The following is a 14,277-nucleotide window of genomic DNA, read 5'->3' on the forward strand; positions in this document are numbered from 1 at the left end:
CTGTCCTGGAACTCACTTTGTAGACCAGGCTGGCCTCGAACTCAGAAATCCGCCTGCCTCTGCCTCCCAAGTGCTGGGATTAAAGGTGTGCACCACCACGCCCGGCTCTTATAGTACATCTTAACTTCATTCGAGCCCATTGCAATCTAATCTCTTCACTTTCATCACCAAAAGGATCTTCAAGAGCCGTTGCTGATGCTTTAGCCTCTGGCTCACAATACCCTGTCACTCAGGTAAATGGCATTCTTTCAGGTTCTGATCCAACATTTCTGTAAACTTGTACAGCATCAGCCTGACTCACCTACTCGGATTTAATTATTTATCCTGCAGAGACATTTCTTCTAGTGTCTATTTCTCTCCTTTACACTTCATGCTCTGAAGTCTAATAAGAACTAGTTTGTGCCAGGCGGTGGTGGCGCACGCCTTTAATCCCAGCACTTGGGAGGCAGAGGCAGGCAGATTTCTGAGTTCGAGGCCAATCTGGTCTACGGAGTGAGTTCCAGGACAGCCAGGGCTACACAGAGAAACCTGTCTTGAAAAAAACAAAAAACAAAAAAACCCAAACAACAGCAACAGCAACAAAAGAACTAGTTTGTTATCTGTGTTGATATGTCCTTCTTTAGGCTTGCAAACAAGAAATGGTAATGCTGGAGAAGGCTCCAGATGTGAGTTTACAGTGACTAGCACCTTTTAGAAGGCAGAATGGCATACTAGAGAGTCCACAAGACTGTTCATGAAGTGAATGAACTCTGGAATAGCCAGGACCACCATTAGCTGGGAGCTGGGATGTGGGTGACATCTGTTTCATCCAGTACTCCTTTTACTTAATCTCCTGTGTTCTTCCCTGACAAGTTACCGAAGAGGAACATCTGCCTTAAACCCATTTGCTCTCTATTAAGATCCTTAATCCCAATTCTTTTGCTTGCTAGATTTGACACAAATAACAGCCCAGAAGCTTATATAATGTCTAGTGACAGCAGTCATTTACCGAGTGTTTTATTTAAAGTGGGTCAGGCAGGTGCTGCTATTAGAAGAGCAAAACCGTATTTTGTTTTGTTAGAGAATCAAAATACTTTTGCTGCATGGCCAAAGTTGTCTGCCTAGTAGGGAGTTCCAAACAGGGCAGTGGGAGAATTCTTAATGTAGCAGGTACCTCTGGCCTGCCTTTTTAAAGAGTCACCTTCCCTCACTGCTCTTCCGTCTTAACAAGCAGGTCTAGACTTGGCAGCTCTTTGGTGCATCGGTGGCTGCTGATCGGTTGACACTGGCCTTGTGCTAACAGCTGCTCGTTCTGTAATCTTCCACTAGCTACAAGGACTCATCCCCCTAGGGTCCCCTGGAAGTCTGCAGATTCCCTCAGAGAATGATCAGCTTACTCATACTCTTAGAAGAAAGCTGGAAGCACAGAGATATTTCAGATGGCTAATATTTTTTTTCACTTTTTAAAAAACAAGTCTTTCTCCTCTTTTCTGTTTCCTCTTTTGCTTCTCCTTTTTTGTCTCTAGTCTTTTTTCACACATACCATCGAATGGACCAGTGTTTGGAGTATTACCCTAGTTTTCTTTTTCCCCACACACATATACAATGTATCTTGCTCATATCCACCCTCTGCTCCTCTCTCCAGCATCACACCAATATATCATTCATATGACTCCCGCCTTCATACCTTAAAAAATAACCCCCAAATCACTAACTCTAGTTAGTGCTGCTCATACATGCACATGCATGGGGTTATCCACTGAGGCGCTGACAACCTATCAGTGGCCACACTCACAAAGAAAAGTGACTCTCCCCCCGAAGCTATCAGTTCTGTTGGCTTCTCATCTAAGGGTGTGGCATCTGGAAATTTTACCCTCTTCATGATGCAGTTTTTAACTCTTGGGCAGGTAAGCACAACTTGTGTGAGTTCACGTGTGTACGCAGATGTACCATCCAGTGCGTATCCAGATGCTTTCCTTTTACAACGTTCCTCCCAATCTGCTGGCTCTTGCATTCTTTCTGCCCTCTCTTCCAGGATGTTCTCTGAGCCTTTGGGGTTGCACACTCATATCCTTATTCTCAGTGTTTTGAACTAGATTTTTAAAAAAATACGGTTGTACCATAATGAAATAATTATTTTCTTGTAGAGCCAGGCTAAGTATCTCTGATCCAAAATGCTCCTGACCCGAGTATTTTAGAGTCTGTGTTTTTTATTCTTCATTATTTCCATTGACTTACTAATGGAGCATCTTTAATGAAAAACTCCAACATCCAAAACACTCTCAAATGTCAGGCTCCACTTGTGGAAAGCCCCTTGAGGAACAACAGCAGGGAATAAGCTATGGGTACTGAGAACTTTTCTAGTCCAGGAGTGATTAGAATCATCTGAAGGTGGAGAGAGACCTCTCCACAGGTGAGATTGCTTCATAGATAGAATCCCTGTGTGCGCTGGGGGATAATGAACAAAGATCAGGTCAGTGTCTAGCACAGAAGATGGTGGACATAGTAGATAGGACCACGTAGAAAGAGTGGGAGAAAAGGTGCTAGGCAGGGAGGTGTATGGCTGCTTATGTGTATGCCTATGAGTAGGTTGCCGTGGAGTGTGATTCTTACATCTTAGTCCATATGTGAGACTACAAGAGGCTGGGCCTGGAGGGGCCCCTGCCAACCTCCAGCCAGCCTCCCTTCTTCCTTCTCTCTGATGGTCATTTCCGTAGTGGCAAAGGGTTGGGTGAATGTTGCTGGATGAGTATGGTATAAAAGAATACTTCTTTTAAAAGATATATTTTAACTTTTTGTATTTATGTATGTGGGGTGTGTGTGTGTATATATATATATACACCCCCTCCCCCACTCCTTGATATGTGTGAAGGCCAGATAACAATTTGCTGGTGATAACGTTCTCCTTTTACTAAGTAGAATCCCAGGGATTGAACTCAAGTATTTGGGCTTGTTAGCAGGCCTCTTTACCCCTTGTGCCATGTCACTGGCCCCAGAATTCTCCTGTTTCTTACCTGCTAATGTGTATTCAGCCTTCCCTCCCTTTTTGTCTTATAAAAACTTGTACAGCCTCAGGAGCATCATCTCTTTGGTTTACCTGACTTGTCCTGGCCTGTGGTGTGGCTTCTTTGTTCTAACCACATGTTTCCCTATGCTTTTCAGATCATTAAAAAGCTGATAGAAAGAAAACAAGCTCAGATTCGAAAAGTCTACCCTGGACTTTCGTGTTTCAAAGATGGAGTTCGACAGATTCCTATAGAAAGCATTCCTGGAATCAGTATGTATAAGATACTTTCTAAAAAAAGCAAACTTTTCTGTTGCTCCTGTGAGATATGTTTGAAACGATTTCCAGAGTGCAGTCCTTTGAAAAGCTCTCACCTGTCTCCTTTTCCATGTGTGGTGTTTGTGGTCTTTGAAGTGGGCAGCAAGATGGTTGTGGAGGAGCTCTAGTGCAATCCCAGCATTGGGAGTCTAAGGCAGGAGGATGTAGTGTTTGAGGCTAACCAAGACAAGCATGAGACATTATCTGGGGCTGGGGATAATAAAGAGTTTCTGATGTCTTTTTCTTCTTAACTCAACCCAGACAGTGTACCTTTAAAAAGAAGTTATTAATATCCATAATTTATTCAGTCTGGCACTTGCACACAATGCTTGGCAACAGGAATATGTACTAAGTAGCATGGAAACTCTAGATTTTCATATTTACAAATGGAGGAACTGGTCTTCAAACTGTTGTATAAATTATCACGCAGAGGGTCAGAACGAAGCAACCTGTTCTGTTCTCCAAATCGCCTGCTGTGGACAACCTGCCTTGGTGCCACTGTGATGAACCCATAGCCTGACTTTTCTTCTTCCTCCCTCTCCAAGTGAAGGAGGTCACATCAGTTGTTTCAAGTTTTTATTTTACAGTAGCTTTCTTAAGAATTCTTTTTTATCCTCTAAAAGTGAACTGTATTGGGTTGAACCATTCAAAATGACTGGGGTTTGTAGATTAGAAGCTAGCAATTATCATTTGGCAATCTTATTTGGTTTGAACCTAAGTTCTTATAACGACTCAACCCCTCCCTGCCTTTAGCAGACAGACACAAAACTAAACTTTTCCAGGAAAGAGACAGGATGCCTGTTTCACTGCATCTGCCCTGCCTCAGAACTCTTTTTGCTGAACCCCAGCTCTCATGTCTCCGTGTAGTCACTGTTAATGACTGAGTAATTGCCCCATTGTTGAATGCCTAGTGGTGCCAGGTATTTTTCTGTGTTTATTTTATTTGTTCACAATTTATTATTTTCCTTCTTGGTCAGATGTTTAGATATTTGGGCTTCTTTTTTTTTTTTTTAATTATTATTAGTATCAACTAATGTCACAAGGGCTAACCACACCTAATTTCCATAGTTCTGCTTTGTAGGTAGGTAAATCGAGGAAGGGGTAAAGGATAAGAGAAGAAGTCAAATCCAGATGCCCTAGACACCAGGTCTCTGTAAACCAGATGTGCATTGCAAGCAGCAGAATCTTGGCCAAACAAAACAAGGAGCAGAATATTGTCCTGAGCTAAAATAATAGCAGCACTTTGGTGCAGGGTAATTGAAGACATTAGACTTGCAGTTTAAAAGTGTAGTACTGTTTTCTTCTCTCCCTTTCTTCTTTCTTTCGAAGAGTTGGAATTAGAAGCGTTAGTTGCCTTAGTAGACACTAACTAGCTGAGACAGAAGCTCAGGGACACAGCACTTGCCTCAGTGGTGGTGTGTGGTATTAGCTTCAATAGTCAGCCCTACAGAAGCAATTAATGAATCAAGAGAACAAAAGACATTAATATAGCTGCCAGTCTGTGAAAACCTTTTATGTTGTAAGCTGTGTGAGAAAGAAAATATATGCCACTAATTGCAGTGTGTCTCCCCTAATAGACATTTATTGAGACGTGGCTGTCATGTATGATGCTTTTGATAAGTAGTAAGTATGTTATTCTCTTGACCCAAAGCAGTTCTCATTTAGTGTTTAATTTTGTTGACATATAGGAGAGACAGGCTGGAAACCAAGTGGAAAAGAGAAAAGGTAAGCAAGCTGGGTTAGAGGATGTTAATGGAAGTGTTCTTCCCCCTTCCAGCGTGTTAGAGGAAAAGGGCCAAGTGATGTTAATTGGTACACAGCAGTTGGTGGGCTTCAGTTCCTAGGCTGGGACCTGTGAGGCTAAGCTGAGTGGTGAAGAGGCTGGGAGCAAGAACACTAATCCTTCCGCCTTTGCTCTCTGTTCTTTCAAGTAAAGAGCCCAAAGACCCTGAGCAGCTTTACAGCACCCTCAAGAACATCCTGCAGCAGGTGAAGGTGGGCGTCTTTTATCTCATGCTCTTATTTTGAAGTGATTTCCCACTTGGCATTTCCATATGAGATACCTCATTATTATTATTATTTTCTTTTATTCAAGAGCCATCAAAGTGCTTGGCCTTTCATGGAACCAGTGAAGAGAACAGAAGCTCCGGGATATTATGAAGTTATAAGGTTCCCCATGGGTAATGCTATTGCAATTTTCTCAGTATTGATATAGAACGGGGTAGTGGTGTGGGAGACCAATGCTGGCTAAGGTGGACTTGTTGACTTCTGTGACATTGAGTGCGTCTTGAGTGGGATTTGTGAGAGGGAAGTGGGTTTCATTCAGGGACATTCTGTGCATTTTTAGTACACTAGTTGTGGAGTGTAGGTAGGGATCTTACTGTAGACAGTTCTGGATTACAAACTGGCTATTTGGATGTAGCTGACTACTGTGTTACTGATGAAAAGAAAGCAGGCTTTTATCTTTTTTTATTTGGCTCGAGTCTGCCAAAAGTCATTCTTATTTTAAGGGTTATTCAAGATAGAGAGTCAAGGCGATGGCTCTGTAGTTAGGTAGCACTGGCTACTCTTGCAAAAGATTGGGTTTAATTCCCAGAACCCGCATGGTGGCTCACAGCTGTTTCTAACTCCAGTCCCAGGGAATTTGGCTTCCTCAAGCACTGCATGCATGTAGTCACTGTTCTATTTCTGTGAAAGGACACCATGATCTAAGAAATTCTTATGAAAGACAGCATTTAAGGGCTTGTTTACAGTTTCTGAGGTTTAGTCCATTGTCATCATGTTGAAGCATGGTGACATGCAGATAGGCATTAGAGCAGTTGCTGAGAGATATACCTTGATTCACAGGGAGAGGGAGAGAGACTGGGCCTGATAAGCGTTTTTTGGAACCCCAAAGCCCATGCCCAGTGACACACTTCTTCCAACAAGGGCACCCCATCTAATGCTTCTAATCCTTTCAAATAGCACCTTTCCTAGTGACTGAGCATTCAAATATATGAGCCTGTGAAAGCCATTCTTAGTCAAACCACCATACGATACACATAAAGGGTTTTTGTCTCTTCCTGCCTTCCCCCCCAAGTCAAGACCTCTCTATTAGCCCTGGCTGACCTGGAGATCACCATGCAGACTAGGCTGGCCTCGAACTTATAGCCGTCCACTTGTCTCAACTTCCGAATGCTGGAATTACGGGTGTACGTCAATTTGCTTGGCCACATAAATCTTTTTTAAAAAGAAGTTTTGAAGCTAACAGAATGAGGGTAGGTTAAGTTCCCTTATGGCTAGACTTTCAGAGAGAAAAACTAGTAAATGATTGTTCCTAGACTATAGATTCCATATGTATATTTCTTTTAAAAATTCTTTGTAAAACTATATTGGTGTGTGTGCGAATGGTGTGTACATGTGAAGTACAAGTGTCATAGCACACAAGTGAAGGAGAGATGACAGCTTTGTGGAGACAAACTGGGGTCATCAGGTTTGTAGTATAAGAACCTCTACCTGTTGAACCATTTGACCAGCTTCTGTATATTTCTAATAATTTTCCAAATCCTACAACTACAATATATGTTTCTGGAATATAGACTTATAGAACTTGGGCTTTACTTACGCTGGGCGTAACAGGAACAATCAGTTCAGAATTCTCAAGTTAAATTAGCTTGTCAGCATGCTGTGACAGGTAAAAGCCAGAGGGTGTGACTGTCCTCCTTTTCCTTGTGACCTGTTCCCAGGGTCAGAGTGAGGGAGGAAGAATCAGGGCCTCACCGCCTCCTGGGTGATAAGTGTCTCACATGTCTCTTCATGGCATTCATTTCCATGTAGATGTTATGTGTGGCTATTGGAGGATTTCAATGGAGTGTGAAAGCTCTGCATCTATATCATTTCCCCCTCTCCTGCTTCAATATATTGTAATGTAAGAAAACCAAAGAGAGATGTGACCTAGTGTAGAATTCTGATTGGAAACATCTGGGAAGCAGTTATTTTTTTGCTTCAAACCTGTTATCACCATGTGTATGTGTGCATGTGTGTGGTATGCGTGTGTGTGAATGCACATGGGCACACGTGTATCCATGTTGGTAATCAGGCCAGAAGAGGACACTAGATCCCCTGGAGACTGCATTTCTGAGAGTTTTGAACCTCTTGCTGTAGGTGTTGGATTGGAACTGTGGTCAGTGTGCAAGAATAACCAGGGCTCTTAACTTCTGAGCCATCTCTCCAGTCTCTCAACCTCCTTTTTGTCCTTGCTGAGCCCTGTTGAATTTAGGGAGAGTAATTAATTCCTTTCTCAGCACCCACTCTCCATTGCAATGGTAGAGCTATCAGAGCTCCTCAATCAAAATGAAATCACTACCTGCATATGGACAGGTCTTGCTTGTTTCCACTTGAGAGGGCTATGAGCTTCTCCAGTCAGGTACTACTTGTGTGCACGGCGGAGGAGAAAACTAGTTCCACTGCTTAAGACCGATGATGCCTGAGAAATGTGCCGAGACAAAATTAACTAAAACATTCAACTACGATCTGTAAGAGTGGAGTAATATTATTCCCTTGGGATGTGAAATGTCTAATCCTTTCTTGGGATGAAGCAGGACTGTTATGCCACGTCAACACTTTGCCCTGTTGCCTTTGAAGGTTTTTGAACAAACCCCTTCTCTTTCTGTTATATTCTAAAACTTCTTCTCCCATACACGGAGGACCTAGGCTGAGTACTCTTCCCCACTACGACCTTATTACCTAGCATGTTTCTCTACTTACATAGAGTTGAGGAAAGGAAAATAGAATAATTTAATATGGCTCTGTGTTTCTTTGTATTCAACATTGTGTACGCACGTGTGTGTGTGTGTGTGTGTACACATGCTTGTTGTATATGTGTATGTGAATGCGATGGCACATGTGTGGAGGACAGAGGACAACTTGTAGTCGGTTCTCTCCTTCTGTCATGTGGTTTCCATCAAGACTGACACCTGGGCCAGGTGTGGTGGCGCAGGCCTTTAATCCCAGCAATAGGGAGGCAGAGGCAGGCGAATTTCTGAGTTCGAGGCCAGCCTGGTCTACAGAGTGAGTTCCAGGACAGCCAGGGCTATACAGAGAAACCCTGTCTCGAAAAACAAAAAACAAAAAACAAACAAAAGACTGTCACCATCTCACTAGCCATCCATATTTATTTTACATGCTCCCTCCCCTTTTTGGTCAGTTCATAGAATCTAAGATGCCTGGAAGAAGAAAGATGTTACCCTTTTATAAGAGCAAGTGTGGAAGGAGGGATGAACCAGTTGTACTTCTTTGGGAAGGCTGAAGCCTTCTGTGAGTTGAGCTTTGTTTCTGCTAGCAACCCTTTGGATTTGTAACCAGTCCCATTCAAAGAAAGTTTGAAGAGCTTTGAACCAACTTCTGGGCTTTTCATTTTTTCAATAAAAAAATGTTTTGTATGTATATATGTATGTATGTATATATATTTATATATGTATTTACTTATTTTTCAAGATAGGGTTTCTCTGTATAGTCCTGGCTGTCCTAGAACTCACTTTGTGGACCAAGCTTGCCTTGAACTTAGAGATCTATCTGATTGCTGGGTCTTTTTAAAATTTTGTGTGTAAAAGTGTTTGCCAGCATGTATATACGTATACCGCGCATGGGAAGTGTCTGCAGAGGTTACAGAAGGGTCCTTGGATCTCCTGGAACTGGACTGAGAGATGGGAGTTAGGGTTGTGGGCCACGTGTGGATGTTGGGAACTAAACCCGTGTCCTTGGCAAGCTAGTGGTCTAATTCCCCAGCTACCTCTCCAGCTCCCAACCTTGTATCAGATCATGCTTCTGCGCACGTTTCATCCTGTGTTGACTGGTTATTTTGAGGCGGAGTATCACTGAGTAGGCCTCACACTCAGTCCTTTTGCTTCAGCTTTCTGGGTGCTGGCTTTCCTCGTGATTCATTCTTTTTGCACTTTATTTTTGAGTATCCCCTAGTGGTTTAGTTTTCTAAACCACTTCACCCAGAGGCCCAGCTTCCTTCCTCTTTCCTTAATGAGGACTGTCCCACAGAGGTATTAGGAATCGAACTCAGGTCCCCTGCAGGAACAATATGTACTATTAATTTTAGTGAGGGAAAATAGATTATTTTCGGCTGGAGCAACGGTTCAGCACTTAAGAGCACTGGCTGCTCTTCCAGAGGATCTGGGTTTGATTCTCAGCATCCCTCGTAGTCACTTACAACCAACCCTCTTTAATTCTAGTTCTAGGGGATTCTATGTCCTCTTCTGACCTCAGAGAGCACTAAGTATGTATGTGGCACACAGACATACACAGAAACAAAATATCTATATAATTGAAATAACAATAAGTAAGTAGATTATTTGGTAAAGTTGGTCATTTTGACGTCTTTGATGGACCCTCAACCAAAAGTTAGTTGCTTTACTTTTAGTACTGTATGTGAAAACCACTGTATTTGCAAATATGATATTAATTTCTTTCTTTGTATCCCACAACAACAACTGTAAATTTAGTGAACTGAGCTCAGCCTCATCATTTTTAGTGATCAAAGATTCTGTGCCAATGCTCTGCCTGCCGCACTCAGCACCCAGGAGTCCTCCACTGTCTCTTAGCCTCCTGGTGCACAACAAGGGATGGAAGCAGATGCCTGCTGATGCTCCTTTTAAAGTCAGTGTCTGTGCAGTGTTATACAAGAAATCCTTTTCAGTAGAGTACTTAGGAATTGGTTTTGCTTACTCCCAAGAATTTTTCTTTAATATGGCATCAGAGCAATAAAGATGTAAGCAAATCAAGAGTGTAGATTTCTTCCCACGTCCCCCTTGTCAGCTGCTGAGAGGGAGGAGTCAACAGTCGCTAATGTTGTTGTTTCCTGTGCAGATCTGAAAACCATGAGTGAACGCCTCAGGAACAGGTACTATGTGTCTAAGAAGTTATTCATGGCAGACTTGCAACGAGTGTTCACCAACTGCAAGGAGTACAACCCTCCCGAGAGCGAGTACTACAAATGTGCCAGCATCCTGGAGAAGTTCTTCTTCAGTAAAATTAAGGAAGCAGGGTTGATTGACAAGTGATTTCTTTCCCTTAGATACACATCAGCAGTGTGCCTAAAGCAGGTCATTTAGGTTTTCGGTTGCTTTGTTTTTTTTTTTTTTTAATTGTACATCATGTGTTGAAGAGACTTGTAATAATTAGCACTTTTGAAAAACAAACAAAACCTCCTTTTAGCTTTTCAGAGACGTATTTAAATGGAAATCATAGATTTTTTTTTTTTTTTTAATTTTGAGCAATAGATTTTAATCTATTTACTACTATCATGTAATTTTTCTCTGGCATGTCCAGTAGCTGACTATTGCATGGTAGATGATCAGGGGCTTCCTCAAAACCTGTATGTGAGGAAATTGCACACAGTACCAAGATTTGGGGTAATCTAGAGAAAAGTTTAGCCATGAATGTCTCCATTTTGTTCTAATGGAACATGAGAGTTTATTTTATTCTGAAGGACTTTAAAGGGTCCGTGATACATCTGTGCTGTGAATGAACTGTGTGATGTTTGAAGTCTCATTGTAGACTTTTTATAAGTATATATTTTTAAAACACTCATCTAGATGAGGTGCTTTGAGCAGTTCTGAAAAAAAAATGCAGCTTCCACAATAGCGGCTGCTATGACTCCTAAGGAAGGGACTTTTTATAAGCTCCTGGGGCTTTGATCATTCTGTCTACCTATTACAGACTTGAGAGTGCACAACCACTATTTAATAATTCTTGGCAGATGTGTGTCCATCTCATATTTGACTTTGCTTGTGCAGGGCCCAACTTCTAAAAGATCCGTTCCCAGGTCACAAAGGTGTTAGCTTGAAAACATTTGAGGTTGAGTTAATGTTAAGACATGTGGCCTAAACACGCACCCAGGGGAGCCTTGCTTCACTATGTAAGGATTCTTTGTATTTTCTGGTACATTTAACCCCATTAGCAGTGTCTATGTGAACATTTCCCATTTGCACTTCCAGATTTATGTTTGTCTGAGGTGAACTAAATTCTCACCAAAGTTTAGGCCAGTATTTTAACACCTACATTGTTTTATTGGTCCAGGGTTATATCCCACTAACATTCGCTGTACAATCTTATTAACCATTTTTGTCTTGGGACTCCAGCTTAGTGCTTGGATTTATTTCCTAATTACACTACATAGAAAAGTGGGACACCTGCCAGCCCAACTCTGGGAAAAACCAACTAATATACAACCATATTAAATGAAGGCCACCTTAATGGTCTCGACACTAATTTTTATGATGCAAATTTATAAACTGATTTTTTTGTAAAGGCTGAGGTTTTAAAAATGTATTTAATGTATGTTTTCTATCAGCATAAATTATATTGGGTCACTAATAGTCATTAAAAATAGCTTGCAGAGGTAGTGTGCTTGAAGGAAAATATCCTGGCATTGCTCCCGAGTGCTGCTTCTGACATGGAAGGCATGCTATATGTTCATAGTGTTCACTGAAGATCACACTGAAGATGCCTCAACATTGGGAAATGTAAGGAACACTTTGAGTGGTATCTAGACTATTAATGAAGAGTGATAATACAGGCTGCATTAAGTGTCTCAGACTGGTTTTAAAACAGCTTTGTACCGATTTCGCTGAAGTGTCTGTCCAGTTTGGTATCCTGTGAAAGTTTGTTATTTCCTGGGTAGACATCCTTAAAGAGTATTGTCTTTAAAATCAGATGGTCTCTTCTATATTGAAAGCATTTTTATGTTTTCTAATTTAAAATTAATATTTTCTTATAGATATTGTGCAATAAANCAGAAGTAGAATGTGGTTTTTGCAAACGCTTTAACGGCCGACAAAAACTTTACATTTGTAAAATTAATATATTGTACTGGTACAAAATAGTTTTAAATTATATTTTGAAAAGCTCTGTCTGGTGTTATGTTTTATTTCTCTAACAGTCTGAAGTTAAAAAGAACAATGTGCCACCTGGTGTGAGCATCCATTGCTGTTAGTCTTTACTTCTTAAGCTTTTGTGAACATGTCTAGACTTGCCACAGTTGTAGGAAACTTTATAAACAAAGGAAAACAATGTAAAGCAAACCCTCTTTGTGTTGCTCGAGAGCTGTGAAGCCCACGTCCAGAAGGCATACGGTTGGTTCCCCAGCACCCACATCTGATGCCTGTCATTCCAGCTGCTGCTCCTCTATCTTCTATTCTCCACAGGCATCCATACTCATGTGCAGATATCCTTGCACACATATATACACATAATTGAAAATAAGATAAAATCCAGTCTGCTGGAATGTCAGAAGGAAGATACTTCCTCTGTTTTACTCACTAAACCACTACCACTGAAAAAAATTTCGTTCATATAAATGATGTCAGAAGTTTAAAAACAACCTATTATTTCCACTTTATATCTGACAAAGGAATGGGGAGAAGACAAAATGCATATGATTTTTTTAATTATGTATTTTCTTCATTTACATTTCCAGTGCTATCCCAAAAGTCCCCCAGACGCCCCCCCTCCCCACTCCCACTTCTTGGCCCTGGCGTTCCCCTATACTGAGGCATATAAAGTTTGCACGACCAATGGACCTCTCTTTCCACTGATGGCCGACTAGGCCATCTTCTGATATATATGCAGCTAGAGACACAAGCTCTGGGGAGTACTGGTTAGTTCATATTGTTGTTCTACTTATAGGGTTGCAGATCCCTTTAGCTCCTTGGGCACTTTCTCTAGCTTCTCCATTGGAAGCCCTGTGATCCATCCAATAGCTGACTGTGAGCATCCACTTCTGTGTTTGCTAGGCCCCGGCATAGTCTCACAAGAGACAGCTATCTCTGGGTCTTTTCAGCAAAATCTTGCTACCATCCTCACAACTCTCTCTCAAGCAATAACATCTCAATAATAACCTGGGTGAGAGGATCCAGTAGCAGTTATGATGTTCGATGATTTCCTGAGCTAGAAGCAGGGCTTTGCCCTTTAAGCCTTTTGTAGTATCGAAAACAATTGTGTGAAAGGCAGGCTTCTGAGACCACAGGTAGAAAAGGGGCATGAACCGTCTCATGCTCAAAACCCTGGGATCATTCTCACCAGTGACAGGAAGGGAGAGAGGTGCAGATGGTAATGTCAACCCATGTTCAGACTACATGTATGCTTAGTTGAGACTCTCCCAAGTAAGGAATGGATGAGGGTACAGGGTGGGGGGAGACATGTTGATGTCCTCTTACACACGAGCTAACTTCTCCACCCTATACGTTTATAGTTAAAAAAAAAAAAAGAGATCCTATTTTTATGAACTTACTCATTGTGCATGCTTGTGTGTGTGTGTAGTTGGTTCTCTGCTTCCGCTACATGTCCTGTCATGAGTTTTGGTGGCGAGTGCTATTACTGAGCCACCTCGCTGGCTTAGGTCCCCCTGCTTACTGTCTCCCACTCTTCTCTAGGTCTCAGTTTATTTATAAATTATACATATTCATCTCCATGTTATTTTACTTTTTTGGTACAGTAGTCAGGGTCTCCACTGCTCTATATCTCTGGCAGATACTCCTTATCGATCAATTACTGAAGAGGATTGATGCCAAGACCACTGAGTGCTGTCATGTGGCTGTAGCACACCTAATGAATCCTCCTTTAAGCCATAGCTCTCCATCTTTTCTAGAAGTATAAAGCTGGAATAAAAGTTTAATTCTCTCCATTTGCTTGTTGCATGGATCTCCTTGTAGAATTGTTCCTCTTAATACCTTATATGTTGTAACAAACTAGAACAGTTAAATGCCAGCTTTTAAGACTGTTACTAGAGAAGGGACAGACCACCAGGGAATTGAGCTAAGAGATCAACAGGTAAGCCTGTCCAATGCTGGAGGATCTGGCTGGACATCATGAAGCAGCCTGCTGCGGAGCCTGCCCTTACACCAGGCCCTGGGGAACTACCGAATATTAACTGCAGCTGTAACTTTTAGTTGTAACTGTAAAAAGTAAGCGGTGACTATGTCTCAAAA

General features: G+C 41.7%; 1 protein-coding gene across 1 annotated transcript in view; it reads left to right on the top strand.

The window, feature by feature from the left end:
- Positions 1–12,199, top strand: part of Kat2b (lysine acetyltransferase 2B) — a 97,682-nt gene extending 85,483 nt beyond the window's left edge. Inside the window, exons 13-18 of the mRNA XM_029470908.1 lie at positions 1,830–1,886; positions 3,142–3,256; positions 4,990–5,026; positions 5,233–5,296; positions 5,397–5,481; positions 10,157–12,199. Coding sequence (XP_029326768.1) covers positions 1,830–1,886; positions 3,142–3,256; positions 4,990–5,026; positions 5,233–5,296; positions 5,397–5,481; positions 10,157–10,350 — 552 coding nt within the window. The 3' untranslated portion in view covers positions 10,351–12,199. The remainder of the gene's footprint in view (positions 1–1,829; positions 1,887–3,141; positions 3,257–4,989; positions 5,027–5,232; positions 5,297–5,396; positions 5,482–10,156) is intronic.
- The last annotated feature ends 2,078 nt before the right edge of the window (positions 12,200–14,277 follow it).

The sequence above is a fragment of the Mus caroli genome, chromosome 17 (assembly GCF_900094665.2).
Source record: "Mus caroli chromosome 17, CAROLI_EIJ_v1.1, whole genome shotgun sequence".
NCBI classification, from domain to species: Eukaryota; Metazoa; Chordata; class Mammalia; order Rodentia; family Muridae; genus Mus; species Mus caroli.